General features: G+C 53.3%; 1 protein-coding gene across 2 annotated transcripts in view; it reads left to right on the top strand.

The window, feature by feature from the left end:
• The window catches only part of DNPEP (aspartyl aminopeptidase), a 30,506-nt gene that overhangs the window by 12,056 nt on the left and 5,221 nt on the right, over nucleotides 1–13,229 (top strand). For both annotated transcript variants that reach the window (XM_065561335.1, XM_065561334.1), the window contains exons 11-14: nucleotides 2,769–2,929; nucleotides 3,062–3,101; nucleotides 3,595–3,696; nucleotides 6,942–7,109. In XM_065561335.1, the coding sequence (XP_065417407.1) occupies nucleotides 2,769–2,929; nucleotides 3,062–3,101; nucleotides 3,595–3,696; nucleotides 6,942–7,109 (471 nt within the window). The remainder of the gene's footprint in view (nucleotides 1–2,768; nucleotides 2,930–3,061; nucleotides 3,102–3,594; nucleotides 3,697–6,941; nucleotides 7,110–13,229) is intronic.

The following is a 13,229-nucleotide window of genomic DNA, read 5'->3' on the forward strand; positions in this document are numbered from 1 at the left end:
ACTAAAGGTTAAAGCATCGTCCGTTCTGGTCAGCCAGAGCCCAGCAACGCTGTAGTGAACCCCATTGTTCAGGCTCTGTCTGTCTCTGTCTGGCCTCCTTGGGCAGAGTCCAGGTGTGCCCCGACTCCTGCCAGCAGCCAGCTCTGATCCCCCACCTCACACCTCCTCCAGCCTCTGTTCTCCAGCTGGAGGATGTTGCCTGGGGGGAGGTGGGGAAATCCCCCCACTCTCGGGTGCTGGTTGTGGGTGTCGGTGTCCTGTGACTGGCTTTGCCGTTGTCTTCTGGGGTTCCCCACTGATCTGGGGTCAGGCACCACCAAGGTGTTTTAAGGACCCATCCCTACTCAGACAGCCGGGTGACATTCACATCGATGTCTCTTAGCCTTCCTGAGAGCAAACCGTCCTCCTCCCCCCCCCACACACACTACTCCTGGGGGAATTCTGCGCCAAAAAATTACAAATTCCCTGCACATTTTAAAATTCTGCATATTTTATTTGTCAAAATAACACAATATAATCATACCAGTTTCAATTATTTTTGGTAATTTATTTCAAAATACCTGCCAGGAAGAATGTCTGTAACAATACAGACAACAAAAAAGCTTCAGGAAATGTTTTTTGACAAATAGATTCCTTACTAGGCATATTAATACAGGACTCTGAGTAATAATTCATTTAAACTACAATACAGAACTGTATTTCCCGCACCCCTCAGAAGCAGTGCAAAGGCTTGGGGGAGTCAGGGGTAACGGGGGAGCTGAGGGAGAGGGAAGTAAATTGCTGGGAAAGAGCCTGGGTGTGAACTTGGGGGGTTGTTGAGTATGGGTGTGAAAAGTATGGAACAGGTTTTTTGGGGGGGCAGGGAGAGATTGTTAGGGAGCTTCCCCCATGCAGACCCTGGCTAACCCCTAGCCTTTCCCATTCAGTCAGGCACATGTGCCCCTGTCCCCATGTGGTCCTGCACCCCTCCCCATTTAGCTCTGTACCTCCTCCCTGTCCCCATGTGTCTCTGTGCCCCCACTCAGCCACCCCGTCCCTATGTATCCCTGTCCCCCCTCCCCTGTCCCCATGAGTCTCTGTGCCCCCCCAGCCACTCCCCTGTCGCTATGTAGCTCTGCACCCCCTCCCTGATCACCATGTAGCCCTGTACCTTCCTCCCCCTGTGGCCCTGTGCCTCCACTCCCATTCAGCCCCTGCCCCAGTCTGTTCTCCCCCACTAGCCCTTATGAGCCCCTATATGACCACCCCCCAGCACCCCACGCTGTCTGTCTCCCCACAGCCCGTCTCCTGACCTGGCCCACTGTGACGAAGGTGGGCTCTTTCTCTTCCTTTGCTGGCTGGGAGCTGCTGCTGTGTTCTATTGCCACAGCACCCTCTGGTGGGAAAAAGGCAGAACTGCAGCAACATTTTGGCAGAAGCTTTTTTCTGCACAAAAAAATTAAAAATATGCATAGCTCATTAATTATGCACACACAGTTCTGTCCATAGGCCTGTCCCTGCCTTGCTGAGTCACAAGGTATCTGCCTTCTCTCAATGGGTCAGTTGTGTCGCTGATGGTCCTTAATGGGCCATCCAGCAGGCTAGGCAGTGCTGACGCCAACTTGTCTGGGGTGTTGTCACGGAGTATTGGGGGACTCAGGGCCCTGCACCCCCGGCTTCCTGCGATTCACCATGACTCTCAGCCAGCCAGTAAAGCAGAAGGTTTATTTGGATGACAGGAATACAGTTCAAGACAGGTCTTGCAGGCACAGACAGCAGGACCCCCTCAGTTAAGTCCAGCTTGGGGTCCCAGGGCATCCCAGCCCACCCCCCTTTGGGGGGGTCAGAGCCATCTCTGCCTCCCAGCCATCTCTCCAGCTCGCTTCCAGCGCTCTCCTCCAGCGACCCCTCCCACCGCCTTTGTCCAGTTTCCCGGGCTAAGGAGTCACCTGGCCTCCACCCCCTTCCTGGGTTCTCATGTTACACACTCAGGTATGCGCCTGGGGAAACTCCCATCCCCCAATGCAGACTATCCCAGCCACACTCCCCTGTCAGCATTCACAGGCCACAGTGAGAACAGGCCCAGTTCATCACAGGTGTCTCCCAGAAGCACAGCACAAATTTGAAATACAGACAGTCTAGAGCCAATACTTATAACTTTAAATACAAAAATGATCCATGCACCCAGATAGCATCATCGTAACCAGCAAACCAGACAGAACCTTGTCATAGACACCTTATTTGACCCACTTTATACAAGATTTGGTGCCACTACAGGACCTTGGTTGCAACAATGATCTATATGGTCCCACTTCATGTCAGTAACGTCACGGGGGGAGCCCAGGGCTGGGCTAGCAGGGGGCTGTGGGTCGGGAGTGAGGGGCACCGGCAGAGCTGTTGGGGGGAGCCCAGGGCTGGGAGAGCAAGGGCTGCGGGCCGGGATTGAGGGGCACAGTAAGAGCTGGGGGGGAGGGGGGGGTGCTGGGAGGAGCCCAGGGCTGGGCTAGCAGGGGCTGTGGGTCGGGATTGAGGGGCACTGGCGCAGCTGGGGGAGCTGCACTAGCCGGGGCTGCAGCCCCTTTCCAAGGCAGAGCAGGAGGCTGGCGTTGCAGCCGCAGAGGGAGGCGCGTTCCCATGGATTGGGGATCTGGTTCCTGCTGGGACGTGGCGCCAGGAACAGCCTGGGGAACGTCGTTCCCGTGTGGTCCTGGGGCAGGCTGCGAATGGGCTGCCCTGGGGGTGGGGTGGCCCCCCTGCTGCCAGCCGCGCTGACCAGGCCCTCCCTGCAGGTGGGGTCGGAGAGCGCGCAGGGCGCCGAGTCCCTGCTGACCGAGCTGGTGCTGCGACGCATCTCAGCCACGCCCCAGAACCTGACGGCCTTCGAGGAGGCCCTGGCCAAGTCCTACCTGATCAGCGCCGACATGGCCCACGCCGCACACCCCAACTACCTGTAAGTGACCGGGCGGGGCGGCACATGAAGCCCTCGCGGGGGGAGGGCAGTTTGCCCCCTAGGCTCAGGACTGGCTGGGGAGCAGATGGGGACTGGGGGCGACCCAGGAGTAACGTTCAGCTTCTCTTGCAGGGACAAGCATGAGGAGAATCACCGGCCGGCCTTCCACAAGGTGAGCGCAGCCCCCTTCCTGCGGCTGGGACTGGGGGCTCCCTCAGGGCAGGAGCTGGGTGGGGAGCTCTCCCTGCACCCCCTGCCAAGAGCTATGCTCTTCGGATCCAGGGCCCTTCCCCAGCGCTCGCCTGGCTCCGGCCAGCTGCCTGGGGGCCCCGATCCCGACTTGGAGCAAAGCCCCATCTGCAGGCTGCTCTGAGACCCCATCGGCCTGTGCTGAGCCTTGAGCCAGCCCCCACGGGGTTCCCGGGTGCGTGGCTCAGCCAGCGTCCCGTTGGGGGGGGGGGGGGGGGGAGCTGTGGAGCACGGGAGCCCTGGAGGGTTGGGGAAGGACCTCATCCCTGCCAGTCACGAGACACCAGTGCCACACCCCTGCTCCGGGAGGCTGAGGGCAGGCAGCTTTGCTGGGAGCTGGGGCAGATCCCGCTGCCAGGGGACGCCACCTTCCCAGCTGGGGGTCAGCGCCAGGCTGAGTCTGGGTGTTTGCACAGGGCCCCGTGATCAAGGTGAACAGTAACCAGCGCTATGCCTCCACGGCCGTCACCGAGGCAGTGATCCGGGAGATCGCGGGCCGTGTCGACGTCCCCCTGCAGGTAAGTGCCCTGGCTGTCGTGGGCTGGGGCCATGTATGGGTCACGCCCCTGGTCGCTGGCAGAACGGCCTCCCTGCCTGCGAAACCTCCATGTCAGGGACCCACAGGGGCTGGTCTGTGCCCAGCCTCCCAGGAGCGCCCCATGAGGGCCCCAGGCCTCCCCCTCCGAACCCCCCCCCCCCCACTTCCACAGGGATGACCTGTGGCTTCCACGAATCCCAGACTGGGCCTTCGGGCACCGGTGACGCCTGCTCTCTGCGTGGCTCCCTGCAACGAGTCCAGCTGGACCAGACACCCGCAGGAGGCTTTGTTCTCCCCTTTGGGGCGCAGTGCTCCCAGCCAGTGTCTGCAGTGACGCCTGGCAGCCCGGGGGGGGCGCAGTGCTCCCAGCCGGTGTCTGCAGTGACGCCTGGCAGCCCTGGGGGGCGCAGTGCTCCCAGCCGGTGTCTGCAGTGACGCCTGGCAGCCCTAGGGGGCGCAGTGCTCCCAGCCGGTGTCTGCAGTGACGCCTGGCAGCTCTGGGGGGTGCAGTCCTCCCAGCCGGTGTCTGCAGTGAGGCTGGGCAGCCCTGGGATAACAGGTGACCATATTTGGGGCACCTGGCAGCAGTTGGGTTGGCGTGGGAGAGGCAGGCTTAGGATCACAGCAAAGAGGAGCCCTCGAGACGTCGTCACATCTCACTCCCTGCTCTGGGACTGAACCAAGGGAGCTGGAGCATCTGGGCAGGGGTTTGTCCAGCCTGCTCGGACGACGGGGATTCCCCAGCCCCCCTTGGGAGCCTGCTCCGGAGCGTTGGAAAGCTTTTCCCAGTCGCTAACAGTCCCCCTGGCTGCAGGCTAAGCCCATTGCTGCTTGTCCCGCCTTCACTGGACACAGAGAACAGCTGATCCCCGCCCTCTTTCGAAGAGCCTGCAGCGTGCTGGATGCCAGTTCGCAGGCCCCCCGGCTGCCTTTCTCCACACTGGGCATGTCCAGGCTCTTGAGTCATCTGCGTCTAAACCTTCGATCGGGTTTGTCGCTGTGCACTGGACTCCCCCCAACGTGTCCCCATCTCTCGTAACGTGCGGCTCGCAGAGCTGGGGACAGCACTGCCGCTGCGCCTCACCGTGCCAAGCAGAGCAGAACCGTTACCGCCAGGGTCTTACATACGATGCTCCTGTTCAGGAGATCTTGCAACCGCATCGCTTTGTTGACACACTTTCAGTTTGTGATCCACTGTAACCCCCAGATCTTGTCCAGCGGCGCTGCCACCGAGCCAGTTAGTCCCAGTTTGTACTTGTGCATCTGAGTTTGCCTCCCGAAGTGTGGTACTTTGCACTTGTCTCTGTTGAATTCGTCTTGTTGATTTCAGGCCAGTTCTCAATTGTCAAGGTCGCTTTGGATTCTGATCCTGCCTCCAAAGTGCTTGTGACCTCTCCCAGCTTGGGATCGTCCACACATTTCATAAGCATCCTTGCCACTCCATTATCCACGTCATGACTGAAAATATTGACTGATACCGGACCCAGGACTGACCCCTGCAGAACCCCACTGGATACACACTCCCAGTGTGACAATGAACCCTGGATAACTACTCTTAGGGTGCGGCTTTCAGCCAGTTGTGAACCCACCGGATAGGAATTTCATCTAGACCCCATTGCCTTAGTTTGTGTAGGAGAATGTCACGTGGGACTGTACCAAAAGCTTTACTGCCATCCAGATACATCACGTCCACTGCTCCCCCCAGCCACTGGGCCAGTGACCCTGTCAGAGGAGGAAGTGAGGTTGTTTGCCATGATTTTCTTGACAAACCCATGCTGGCTACTCCTAACCCCATTAGCCGCCGGTGCTGACAAACCGATTGTTTCATAATTTGTTCCAGGATCTCCCCAGGTCGGAAGTGAGACTGCTGGGTCTGTAACCCCCCGGGTTTTCTTCCTCCCCCTTTTTACGTGTCTGCCCTTCTCCGGGAGCTTTCAGAGATCGTCCCTAACAGTTCCCAGATTGCTTCAGCTAACTCCTTAAGTAGCCTCGGCTGAATGGCACAGCCCCCGCCAACCTGAATACGTCCAGATCGTCGCTAACCTGCCCGTTCCTTCCCCCTTGCTGCTCACAGGAACCGTGTGGAGTGTCTGGTCACCGGGAACCTTTCTAGTGAAGCCTGACGCCAAATAGACATTAAACACCTCAGCTTCTTGAGCACCAGTTATTGGCTCCTTCCCTTCCCTTCGTCTTTCTCTTGCCCCTCCTCTTGCTGCCTGTCGTGTGCCCTGCCTGGCTCAGGCGTGGGCTGGGCCATGCTCCTTAGTCATTCGCTTGGTTCCACTTTCTGTAGGATTCGTTCCTGTTGATGGAGCCCCCGTGCCCGGCTCCCCTAGCTCCCCTAGGCTGGCCTTCCCTGCCGCTCTAGCCTCTCTTCAGACCCTTCTGCCTTTCTTCTCCAGCTCGGCCTGCAGAGAGGCGTGCAGGGCAGTAACTTGCCGTAGGCAGCAATGTTCAGAGGTGCTGGTTCCAGCCCAGGCAGCCCCAGCGGCTGTCCCCCGAATGCCTGGCCTGATCTCCGTGTCCCGGGGAGCCCAGCAGTTCTTTCTCGCCATGGGGGGGCGCTGCTGAGGAGATAGGCCCAGAGCTGGAATATTCCGGAAGGCACCTGGGTGACCATCTCATCCGACCCCCTGTCCGCCACAGGCCGGAGAACAGCCCCACGGTCGTTCCTGCAGCAAGCTCCAGAACATTCCCACACTGGCACACGCCCCTTGCTCCCCCAAGCAGGACGGCAGGGCACCCTGCACTGCCCCTTCCATGCCATCCCCTCCCGCCTTGCTCACCATTGGCCCCAGGGTTTCCATGGCAACCAGGAGGGGTCTGAGTGCCCCCCCCCCCCCACCCGAGTCCCTCGGGTAGCAGGGCAGGCCAGGGAAGCCCCCCCAAACGAATGGCTGCCCGGCTTGGAAGCTGCCGCCCTGCTCTGTTGCCCCCTCCCCTGGGGCAGACCGGAGCCCGGGGCGGCAGGGGGCAGCGCTGAGGGGCGCACAGCCCGTGTGCTGGGCCCTGGGGGCTCATCTGCTCCAGCATAGCAGGTCTGCACTGAGCCCCGAGGGTCGTTATCCAGGCTCGTTAGCGGAATGCCAAGACTGTGGTTAGCTGGGAGCCCAGCCTGTCTGGGACTGCTCCCCAAGGTGCTGATGGGAGCTGGGGAGTTGGGGGCATGGTCCTGACCCCTCCCCCCGCCCCCTCCCCCTGTCCTTGCTCTTCTGCCCATCCCAGGAGTTCATGGTGCGGAATGACGTGCCCTGTGGCACCACCATCGGGCCCATCCTGGCCTCCCGCCTGGGGCTGCGGGTCCTGGACATCGGCTGCCCACAGCTGGCCATGCACTCCATCCGCGAGATGTGCTGCACCTCCAGCGTGCTGCAGAGTGTCACCCTCTTCCAGGTGAGAGCACGCCCTGCGCCCCTGCACCCTGCAGCTCCCACACCCCACCCCCTGCAGCCCATCCCCCCCCCCCCCGCACCCCTACAGCTACAGGGACTGCAGAGTGTCGCCCTCTTCCAGGTGAGACCGCGCCCTGCGCCCCTGCACCCCATCCCCCCAACCCCTCTGCTCCCATCCCCCCCCCTCACCCCTACAGCTACAGGGACTGCAGAGCATCACCCTCTTCCAGGTGAGAGCATGCCCTGCGCCCCCCGCACCCCACCCCCTGCAGCCCACCCCCCCCATCCCTCTGCCCCCATCCCCCCGCACCCCTACAGCTACAGGGACTGCAGAGTCGCCCTCTTCCAGGTGAGACCGTGCCCCATCCTGCACCCCTACATCTCTGGGGACAGCAGAAGCAGGGTGTGACAATGCGGTTCTGGCGGAACCCAACTGAGAGTGCCAACTCAGGACAAATTGCTCAAATAGGGCAGTTACAGCCCAAGGCTGGGGTTTTTTCCACCTCTAAGGCAAACCAAACCAGCCAGACTAAGAGGACTTCAGTCTCACCCCACTGGCTAACTGCAAGTCTCACAAGCAATCTCCTTAGACACTCCAGTTTCCCAGTATTACCACCAGTGCCACTCGTTATGGGGACAAATGGTTATGAAAACCAATACCCCAGTAAAAGAAAAAGGTTCTCCTGATCCCAAAGGACCAAGCCCCAGACCCAGGTCAATATACAAATTAGATCTTACCCACAAATCACGCTGTTGCCAATCCTTTAGAATCTAAAATCTAAAGGTTTATTCATAAAAGGAAAAAGATAGAGATGAGAGTTAGAATTCGTTAAATGGAATCAATTACATACAGTAATGGCAAAGTTCTTGGTTCAGGCTTGCAGCAGCGATGGAATAAACTGCAGGTTCAAATCAAGTCTCTGGAATACATCCCCCGCTGGGATGGGTCCTCAGTCCTTTGTTCAAAGCTTCAGCTTGTAGCAAAGTTCCTCCAGAGGTATGAAGCAGGATTGAAGACAAGATGGAGATGAGGCATCCGCCTTATATAGTCTTTTCCAGGTGTAAGAATACCTCTTTGTTCTTACTGTGGAAAATTACAGCAAAATGGAGTCTGGAGTCACATGGGCCAGTCCCTGCATACTTTGCTGAGTTACAAGGCGTATCTGCCTTCTCTCAATGGGTCCATTGTATAGCTGATGGTCCTTAATGGGCCATCAAGCAGGCTAGGCAGAGCTAACACCAGTTTGTCTGGGATGTCACCCAGCAGCATAGCATAAGTTTGAAATACAGACAGTATAGAGCCAATATTCATAACTTCAACTACAAAAGTGATACACACATATAGACAGCATAATCATAACCAGTAAACCATAACCTTGTCTTAGACACCCCATTTGACCCCCTTTATACAAGATTTGGGTGCCACTACAGGACCTTGGTTGCAACAATGATCTATATGGTCCCAGATTATATCAATAACGTCACACCCCCAACGCAAAATTGATGCAGGAAGGGATGACACAAACATCACTGACTGCATCCCAAGAGCTCCCCATCCTTGGGTTTATCTCACTATGGCTTAGCTGGCTAAAGAACAACCGAAATGGTTTATCAAAATTGTGTTCAACAACATGATTGAACCTCTTTACAAACAAGGTAAAACTTGGTTAGAACAATAGTGGATTGGATCTGCTCTTGCAGCATGGTTCCTGTATGTCTCATGTGACCTTGCCAAGAGCTAAAGAAAACAGCTACTTTATCCATACAAGCTCGGGGAAATGTTTGGAACCCAATTAACCTCAAATAAATGCAGATATTAATGATGTTCATAGTACAGGAATCTTGGCATTTAGCCATGAAGGCAATATGGTAGTGTGCCTTAGTTTCCCTTCTCATACAGTACATTAGGTCTGGAATGTCTTTTCTCCTGTGAAAAGTTCCAATACTGTTTACAGGCATCAACTGTGAAACATTAGTATAGCAAGGCCTTTTAACATAAAGTGTGTTTTCATGTATTCCTTTTAACATGTTCAAGGGATTTTCCAACAGATTAGGAACATTGTACATTCTTACAGTTCTTGGTAATAGCAACACATCAGTTACAAAATTACCATTAGCATTAACAGCAAATCCATTGCAAGTGTCCATCTACAATCATGTTTGTCATGCCACACCTTTGGCTCAATACCATTGGAGTTTGGGCATTTTAGGGTTAACCTGTGGCTTTCCTTTGCAAAATTCAGTTTTCTCTTTCCTCCTTGTCCTGCAGGATCACACCCTGATTTTTCTTGCTTAACAGAATTTACTGGCTGATGGGGTGGGCTCTCTGTGCTAACAGCTATTAGCAAGTCCTTCCCCTCCCAGCCAGACAAGTAATTTGCATTACCACAGACAGAAGCCAGTCCACCAGTTTTCATATCCTTAACTGTTATCATTTCCAAGGCTGGACTCTGTCTTAAAGAGATACCACACAAATCCAAAGAGTCTGAGGGTGAGAGTTTGCTTGCTCTCCCCTGCATCCTCAAGCATTTAGCCATAAAACTGTTCTGCTTTGAAACACCAGTAACCAAATCTGTCCTCAGACCCTGAAGCACAGACTGCTCACTTAAAGAATTAGAATGGAGACATTCCTGTTCCAACACCATTGTCTTCCCAACAAGCTGGCCACACACAGCCACTCGGTTATAGGGCTGCTCAACTTTCTTAACAGCTCTTACTCCATCTGAGACCTTCTCAAAGCTACCCACACTGGATCTTTCGAAAGGAAAGTCAGTGGATCCATTCACAACAGAAAATTTCTGGCTGTTAGGAACTGAAACTTCCTTGATTAAATTACTCTCACACCCTTCATTTGCAGGGAACTGCTTGCACAAATTACCATGAGGATTCCTTTCCCCAGGAGCTTTTTTAAGCAGCAAATCACCCCTCACAGAAATTCTGCCCTTACCCTCTTCACCTAGGGCTTGCTCTAAAGGAACACTTTCCTGAGCAACAACAGACTTTTTCTGGGTCTTACTTACATCCAGGATCTCTTTTGGCCCATTAGGCAGATTTCTACACAATCCCCTTTCAGGCAAACCCATAGACTTCCTAGATGAAAGGTTAGAAACATTTCCCTTTCCTTTGCCACACACAAGTTTAGGAATCCTTTCCTTCTTGCTACAAGTTTCCACACCATCAGTAGGTAACACAACCAAATCACCTTCATGCTCTCCTTGTGCCCCGGCTAGCGTATTACCCTGATTAGACAGTGTTGCTACACCCTTTACCAACCACACACTAGCAATAGGCAAAATACAAGCACCAGAATTGTCTGGTCTCTGGGATTTTGCTAAGACACTAACTGTATGCAACTTAGTTACAGTGCCATTCTCCCCAGCAGACACAGACTTAGGATCATTCCCTTCCTGGGCTTTAGTTGAATTCAGAACCAACTTTGAGACAACTGCACTAACCTCAACCATCACAGGCCGAAAGGCACCTTCTGTCTGCTCCACAGACAAAGAAGAGCTGGAGACACCTTTTTTACCAGACACATAGCTCGGGATTTCATTTCCCTTGTCCCAGCACACAGGGCTGTTCACAGACAACTGCTTGGAGACTGAGGTAGCTTCCTCCATAGGCAAGTCAATACCCCTGACAGACACAGGCACATTTCCTTCACTGTCACTATTCTCCACACAGGAAACAGGTAAGGTATAGGGACATTCATCTTCCACTATCCCTGCCTTCCCAAACTGCTGACTAGACAAAGCCATCAGCTCACAAGGCTGCCCAGGCTCCTCCAAACTTTTCCTGCCTTCCTCTCCTTTGTCCCAGCACACAGGGCTGATTACAGACAAAGACTGGGAGAGTGGGGCAGCTTCCTTACCAGGCACCTTGCCACTCCCAGCAGATAAACTGCTCTTCTTACTACACTGAGCCACTGCCAGCAAATCACAGTTACCCTTTTCAGATTCACTTTTACAAGCTGTACTAGCCACCAAAGCATCACCCATCAAAAATCCACCCTTTCCTTCCTCAGTTAGGGCTTCCACCTGACCATCCTCTTTAGTCTGCTCCAGAGAAACATTTTCCTGCCCAATAAGATTTTGCTGCTCTTGATTCAACTCCAGATTCACTTCTGAGACACTAGACCGACATTCAGAAACTTCATTTACCGACAAATAGCTCTTCTCAGACAAACCTTTGGAGCAACCCTCCCCGGGCAAATCATTGCCCACAATAGACACAGGTTTAAGATCATTCCTGTCCTGTGACTGACCACCTGGACTGAACAAAGCTTTAACATTTTCCCCAATCAAAAGATCCTTAGGCAATAACTTCCTTACCCCAGCTATAACTTCATGCTGAGCACCATTCCATTCAAGGTGGATTCTGGCTAAAGGCACACGGACAGTAAACTCATAGAGGACTACAACATTCACACTCTGATTTGGTAAATAATCTTCCTCTTTGACAAGATCTGCTTTAACAAGAGTGATGTTAGAAGCCATCATTTGCCCTACACAGCTTTTACCATTGACTTTTACATTCTCTGTGAATCTTTCATTACCACTCCCATACAGAGCATTGGCACCAGTTATGGAGTCACCCTTTACTGAACACACAGTAAAAGCATTTACATAAAAGGTGGCAGAATTGGGGTACATTTGGTTACACCCAGACAACTGCTCAGAGTTATACAACATACCAACATTGTTATAAACCGGACTTTCAAGAGGATACAATTTCTGCTTTTCTTCCCTTGCTTTTCTGACTTGGAGCTGAAATCTTTGCACTTTTGCCTCAGCTTCTAGTTCCTGCAATCGAATTTCTGCCAGTCTTTGTTCATGTTCAAGTTGCAGTTTACTTGCTGCCTTTTGCTTTTCAATTGCTTCTGCCTTCTGATCACTGGCCATTAACAGCTCTCTCAGTTCTTGATTTGTAGCTTTCTTTCTAAAGCTTATCCCCTTTTCTGAACACAAATCTTTCAGGGCTTTTTTGTCAAGGCCCTCATATGCTCTTTGCTCACCCATTGCAATTGCTCTTTAACCAACCAAACTCTCAATCCCAAAATTCAAATTTGGATAACGTGGGGTTCTGATCCAAAGCTTAATTGACCTGGTTCTGTGGATCCAAGCACGACTACGCCACTGTGACAATGCGGTTCTGGCAGAACCCAACTGAGAGTGCCAACTCAGGACAAATTGCTCAAATAGGGCAGTTACAGCCCAAGGCTGGGGTTTTTCCACCTCTAAGGCAAACCAAACCAGCCAGACTAAGAGGACTTCAGTCTCACCCCACTGGCTAACCGCAAGTCTCACAAGCAATCTCCTTAGACACTCCAGTTTCCCAGTATTACCACCAGTGCCACTCGTTATGGGGACAAATGGTTATGAAAACCAATACCCCAGTAAAAGAAAAAGGTTCTCCTGATCCCAAAGGACCAAGCCCCAGACCCAGGTCAATATACAAATTAGATCTTACCCACAAATTACGCTGTTGCCAATCCTTTAGAATCTAAAATCTAAAGGTTTATTCATAAAAGGAAAAAGATAGAGATGAGAGTTAGAATTGGTTAAATGGAATCAATTACATACAGTAATGGCAAAGTTCTTGGTTCAGGCTTGCAGCAGCGATGGAATAAACTGCAGGTTCAAATCAAGTCTCTGGAATACATCCCCCGCTGGGATGGGTCCTCAGTCCTTTGTTCAAAGCTTCAGCTTGTAGCAAAGTTCCTCCAGAGGTATGAAGCAGGATTGAAGACAAGATGGAGATGAGGCATCCGCCTTATATAGTCTTTTCCAGGTGTAAGAATACCTCTTTGTTCTTACTGTGGAAAATTACAGCAAAATGGAGTCTGGAGTCACATGGGCCAGTCCCTGCATACTTTGCTGAGTTACAAGGCGTATCTGCCTTCTCTCAATGGGTCCATTGTATAGCTGATGGTCCTTAATGGGCCATCAAGCAGGCTAGGCAGAGCTAACACCAGTTTGTCTGGGATGTCACCCAGCAGCATAGCATAAGTTTGAAATACAGACAGTATAGAGCCAATATTCATAACTTCAACTACAAAAGTGATACACACATATAGACAGCATAATCATAACCAGTAAACCATAACCTTGTCTTAGACACC

The sequence above is a fragment of the Chrysemys picta genome, chromosome 11, assembly GCF_011386835.1.
Source record: "Chrysemys picta bellii isolate R12L10 chromosome 11, ASM1138683v2, whole genome shotgun sequence".
Taxonomy (NCBI): Eukaryota; Metazoa; Chordata; order Testudines; family Emydidae; genus Chrysemys; species Chrysemys picta.